Source organism: Phyllopteryx taeniolatus, chromosome 22 (assembly GCF_024500385.1).
Source record: "Phyllopteryx taeniolatus isolate TA_2022b chromosome 22, UOR_Ptae_1.2, whole genome shotgun sequence".
NCBI lineage: Eukaryota > Metazoa > Chordata > Actinopteri > Syngnathiformes > Syngnathidae > Phyllopteryx > Phyllopteryx taeniolatus.
Genome location: NC_084523.1, coordinates 2950338 through 2956599, shown reverse-complemented (window position 1 = coordinate 2956599; position 6262 = coordinate 2950338). Strand labels below are relative to the sequence as shown.

Here is a 6262-nt window from a genome sequence, read left to right as displayed (position 1 = left end):
AGCTCTCGTGACACAAGAGGGAACGAAGCACCTCCCACTTGGGGGCCCCCAAATTTACACATCATGTAATTATTATTATTTATTTTTCTCTCATGACTTGGCAACCTCAGGTTTGTGTATAGTTGTGAGTGCAAAGTGGCGTCCCCACCGGGAAATTGGGGTCCCTGTGAAAAATATCACTTTTGGCGCCTCACACAAAAAAAAAAATAATAATCTCCACTGTGCAAAGCAACTTTGGCATAAGAAGAAAGAAATTACTCTCAAAGTAATATAAAACAAGTTTTACAAAAAAACAACAACACATTCTTAATGGCAAATATGTACATATAATCTGAAAATTGCCTTTTTAGTAACTGTTGCGTTCATTTTTGGCTGTATATTTTGACTTGAACCTTTTCGTCCGAAGCGTCTACCCTTTTCCCATGTTCATCAGCTCAATAATAATGCGACACGCAAGGGAAACCCACCCTTGTAGACGAGTGGTGGGCAAAGCATGGCCAAATCCTCTGCACATTTACTGTACATTTTTAAGAGTCCTTAATTTAGCTGTGTTTTCCTAAAATTGGTTAATTAGAATGTTAAATACACATTTCCACTTTTTTTTTCTTCATATTGATAGGTCGTCAGGTACATAGATACTGCAGATAAATGATGAATTCACCTGTGAGGGAAATCAAGATGTGACTGTGACAATATTCCCACAAACTGTCTACACTTGTAATTATGATCTAAACAACCAGCAACAAACAAATACATGAGTAACATTAAGTAATTAAGAGAAATTTAAATCTGATCCAAGCAAGAAAAAAAAAGATGATGTCGCCTGTTGGTATGTGATTATAAATTTAGTCTAATTATGCTTCAGTAATACTTGTGCAAAGCTTTTCGTCGAATAAATAGAGAGGCTGCCTTCATGTATTTATTGCCTTCGTGCTTCCAAGGGAAAAACATTTAGGGAAAACAAATAAAGCCAAATTTGTTTTTCTCGCTCTGCATTTCCCTTGCTGTTACTGACGGATTGCTGGTGTTTGTATTTAGAGAGTCGTTCATAAGAGTATGAATTTTAAATTTTGATTTTTCAGACACTTGAAATAGTAAATATAGTCAATTTGATGAAAGGTTGTTGGTGGTCCTGATGCTGGTGGTCTCATTTGATTGACACTTCTTTTCGCTCTGGCAACAAAGCCGACAGTGAACAATGACGTTATCCGTGCCACAAGGCAACCGAGGGCAGATCTCACTTCTGATTGGCCCGTGACCAGGAAATACGGCTGCGGCCAATCACAGGCGCGCTTATTCGCCGACGAGCCAGTACCAACATGGCAGCTCTCTGAGTTTTGCAGGAAGCGACCTGGAGTAGATAAAGCTCAATTTGACGGTTTGCCAGCAGCGACAGCGTCCGGGCGTCTGTGTTTAGAACCGAACGGACCCGAGGGGGGAAAAATGTCGGGTGACGGAAACAAAAAGCAGTTCTGGAAAAGAAACGCGGCGAAGGTTCCCGGCAGGTGAGTGACGTGTTCCCCATACAGTTGGCTTGATTAGCCTAGCTGGGGCAATTTCCCATCACAGTGTCACTGCTGACCATCGGCTGCAAAATTTCACTTCAGCTCACTGGCAAGCCGTTAAATATGACGTTGGCGACTTTTACGCCACTTGCGTGTGCGGTACATTGACATCAATGTCTGCAAGTCCCACGTTTCTAGCCGGCTAGCCACGCTAATAGCGGTTAGCATCGCAATCACAGACTTTCACTCATCATTACACAAGAGCATAAATGAGCTCTGATGTGACTATAAAATAACCGCCCGTCTTCAATCTCAGTCGCGACCCTCTGTTTGAAATGCTTCGAGCAGCATGTGCATGGACGCCCTGACACTCTTATCTTTTGTCACTTTCCTCAGCATTCAGCATGTGTATGGCGCACAGCATCCACCTTTTGATCCCCTTCTTCACGCTAAGTAAGTGCAACTCATCGTGTGCTTGTGTATGTGTGTGAGGTGCTGGTGCAGTTGTTTGCTATGATGATACATTTTCAAGGGCTGATTGTGCAGAAGAATGCGGCGGAAGTGCCCTTACCAGAAAATCAAGTTGTGGCTGTTTAGTAGGACACTAATAAGAAGCGATCATATTTTCTTTGGTTATGCAAGTTTTTTTTTTTTTTTTTTTTTTTTTTTATACATAAATGTACTTTATGAAAGTGTTTTGATTGTGTGCACGTTATTATACTGTATCCTTTCCGTCATAATGTTTTGAAAGCCTATTGAAGATGTTATTTGTTAATACAGTATTCCAATTAAGTAAAATGTTGTTGAACTTGACGATGTCGTTTCTTGAAATGTGTCGAGACTTTTGGGACACCCGACTACACGTAATTATTTTCTGTTTGGTACTTCCTTTACACACAAAAAATAAATTTCTCATATTTTATTTTTTTCTTTGACTGACATGGATTGCAGTTTTTTTTCTTTTCTTTTTGAATCCAATTTTAAATCCAATACTTGAGAAGACCTTTTGATTGATTGGGTGCACAGCAAGATTCTTGAAGCATTGTTATACACAGTCAACACTAAAGTCGCTATTCACGGGGGGAAGGGTCCAAGACCTGGTGCGAATAGTAGTTGCCCCACCCCTCTTAAAATGTTTGTAATTTCTGATATTAACAGTTTAAATCCCCAATATATCTTAAACTATGATCCCAAAGCACTTTAATATCACGTCAAAGGTAACTCATCTTGCAATATTACTCCGACAATAATGCTAAGCACATACAATATACGACAACAGCTCTTACAGTAAGGTGCAAAACAAAGTTACCTCTATATGTACAGCGCTTAGTTACAGAATGAGCACAAACGTCTACAGTTTTACAGAATAAAATGTGAGCAGGTGAGTTTGCAAATGGTGATTGTTTACTGTATTCTGATGTGCGAGTTTTACTAGAGCTACATTAAAGAATTGAGCAACTATTTCGGAGCCTTTCTTGTTGCTCACAAATTGCTTTACTCCCGTCCAGCTTGATTAAAGCTGGCCAGAAGCCATCTCCCGCCACGCCGGGCAAGCCCAAGAAGGCCACCACGTTCCAGGAGTTCGAGAGCATCACCAGCGATGCCTGGGACGTCGGGGACGACGATGACGAGCTGCTGGCCATGGCTGCGCAGAACCTGAACATCGAGGTCGTCATGGAGACCGCCAATAAGGTAAGGATGGGATTCTTCACGTGCCAACAAGTGATCCTTCAAATCTAACATTGGTGTCCTCTGTGAAGGTGATTGAGAATCACAGCAAGTTGCAGGAGCGACAGAAGCTGGACGACAACACACAAGAAGAGGGGGCAGACGACGACGACGAGGAGGAGGATGAGGATGAGGAAGACGAGGAAGGAGACTTGACCAGTCCGGAGGTTTCCTTCTCTTTCCAGAGCAGCCTCGACACTGAAGGTCACCTGGTGAAATCCCACAGCGAAGCTCCCATTGGCTCACCGAAAGGTTAGTGGGTCTTCCAATCCCGATAAAAGCCGGCCTTTTATGTTTCACTATTCTGGCGATGTTCCGTTGCCACTCTGACGCTTTAATTTTGCAAACTCGCTGTGTTAAAAGAGGCTCTAGATTAGCAAAAGGCACATCAAGTCCTCGTGCACTTGAAGTCTTGATAATCAGCGCTGTCAACTGGAGTGATCTTTATACTATCATTATTATATCATCACTCTCAGTCATAAGGGGGAAATTAGGGTTGAAGGGGAAAACTCCATTCAAACTCTTGAGTTTTCGCCTGTGAGGTGAGCGGCAGGCACACTGTTACATGATGCAAATGATTTCTGACAGCGCATCATTAGAGAGAAGTGCCGGCGCAACTTGATGACAGGCCAGAATTGTTTGAAGCGTTCACGGTAGCTGTCGTTTGCACTCATATTTATTGCATTAAAATAATTTCGAAGTGGGGAGCTTGTTGTCGTGCGTGTGGGTGTCTGTCTGTGTGTGTGATGTCTTCACAGAATGGCACCATCCATCCATTGTCTGTACTGCTTTAACCTCGCAAGGGTCGCGGGCATGCTGGAGGCTATCCCAGCCATCTTCGGGCGAGAGGCTGGGTACACCCCGAACTGGTCGCCAGCCAATCGCAGGGCACATATTAACCAACAACCATTCGTGCGCACGTTCACACCTACGGGCAATTTAGAGTCTTCAATCAACCTCCCATGCATGTTTTTGGGATGTGGGAGGAAACCGGAGTGCCCGGAGAAAACCCACGCAGGCACGGGAAGAACATGCAAACTCCACACAGGCGGGGCCGGGGATTGAACCCCGGTCTGCAGAACTGTGAGGCAGATGTGCTAACCAGTTGTACACCGTGCCGCCAGAATGGTACCAGTGACATTAATATGCAATGACGACCAGAGAACCAGAAATGCGACATATGCGAGGCTCCTCAGTAAAATCTGAGCTTTCAGTAAACATCAATTACATCCACAAATAAACGACCGATTTCAGCAATGACTAAAAAAACACCTCAAGGTGACAGTATTTCTCTGTAAACACCTTCCATTACTTGCCTATCATGGCATCTTCCAAGCGTGAGTAGTTTTACTTTATTTTAGTTGTATTTGCCAACAGTTACCTCATCTTTACACTTGTGTGAGATGTAGGAAAGTTAAAATGTTGCTTCAACTATTGACTGTGGAGTTCCCAAAGGTTTTATGATAGAATTTCTTTTTCCATTATTATGTGATTAAAGAGAGTGCAGCGTGTGTGCATCACAGTTCTGAGGTATTGGGCTTGAATCTTTGCTCTGTGGAGTTTGTATGTTTTCCCTGTGTGTGTGTATTCCACACAGGAATCAGCTTCCTCCCTACATTTCAAAAGTGTGCATGTAAAATATTAAGAATGCTCTAAATTGCTGGTGTGAGTGTTTCTGTGATTGGTTCTATGTTGATATGAAGGGTGACATCAAGGGCGTAGCCTGCCTCTCGCCCAACATAAAAAAAATGGTTGGATCTGGATCTTATGAGCTCATTTCTACCAGCGTCAGACAATGGATTGTGTGCAACTTTGGAGGTTCCACCATACAGTAATACGGAACTATTAGTGGAGAATGCAAAGAGCAAAAAAAAAACGTCGTTGACACCCTTCCTAAAAAGTGTTTATAGCTGTTTATATCAATAGTTAATGGTATATCAATTAACCACAAATTATACCGCCAAATATGATCTTTAAACAGTTAAATATAATTTCAAACTCATTTTACATTACCTTTCAAAATAAATGGTCTACAGGTGATTTGATTATGGATAAAATGCATGGGAAGTGCTGATGTGAAGTACACGGTACAGTATCTTCGGGCATTTCCCATTTCCACAGATGAAATGGAAATAGGATAAACAAAATTGGTGAATTGTCAACTGCAACTATGCGCGCAGTATTAATGTATTTGTAAAGGTGTTATCCATATGCATATGAATAAAGGCGTGGAGGGCACAGTCAATGAAGAGGTTTCTGAGTTAGCTGTATTGATTGTCCAGCATTTTGTAACGTTATGAAAGGGCAATGGAAATAAAAACATGATGATTATTATTATTATTATACAATATAGCTGGTAAGGTGGACAATCTGGCTGCCTGTCGGCCCGTCTGCCGTCGGGCTCGTTGCGGTGTTATCATTACATAAATAGCCCATTGCCCTCCGGCGGTTCCTCTCATCTCCTATGAGACGGCGCAGCTTGGGCTCGCACGCGGCGTCAGATCGCGCGGGTATGCGCATATGTAAGACAAGTTATTTTACACCTTCGGGGAGAATGATGCAATAATCCCCAAGTGAGATGCAAACCTGAATAAATGAATGATGGATGCAGTCACATGCTGGGTAAACAGTACGCTATGTTTATGTTTAATTGTGCCACTGCATTAAACCGATTGAAGTCACTCAGGTGACACTTCTTCCTGACCCTGCTTCCCTGTTTGGGGTTCCTCTGGCACGATCCAAACTCATCACTTGTCTGCATGTGTGTTCGAAGTCTTTTGAAGCGCATCTGGAACAACATGTGGGCTTTGGCAGACCAAATTAATGCGTTTGTCCCCGCCGAGTGTGGTGGCTTCACACTCGAGTCACGCAAATCTTACAGCAGCTCATTGCAAAAAAACAAAACAAAAAAAAAAACCTGCCACCAACACTAATTACAGTCATTTTCAGCAGGCGACATGCTCGAAGCAAAACAACATTAAAAGAAAAATGGTCACATCGTTTCCAAAATGGAGATTTGGATGGCGTGC

The 6262-nt window shown here is 42.6% G+C and overlaps 1 protein-coding gene across 7 annotated transcripts in view; it reads left to right on the top strand.

Annotated features, from left to right (window-relative positions):
• The first annotated feature begins 1248 nt into the window (after nt 1-1248).
• Nucleotides 1249-6262, top strand: part of tbc1d22a (TBC1 domain family, member 22a) — a 124880-nt gene continuing 119866 nt past the window's right edge. For 3 of the 7 annotated variants that reach the window (XR_009786331.1, XR_009786333.1, XR_009786332.1), the window contains exons 1-4: nt 1253-1505; nt 1902-1958; nt 3014-3197; nt 3266-3485. Coding sequence is in view for 3 of the 7 variants with exons in the window: in XM_061761511.1 (XP_061617495.1) it covers nt 1444-1505; nt 1902-1958; nt 3014-3197; nt 3266-3485 (523 nt within the window). In the remaining 4 variants the exon portion in view is untranslated. Of the gene's footprint in view, nt 1506-1901; nt 1959-3013; nt 3198-3265; nt 3486-6262 lie in introns of all 7 variants that reach the window. The other 4 variants (XM_061761511.1, XR_009786330.1, XM_061761513.1 and 1 more) reach the window with 4 other exon arrangements.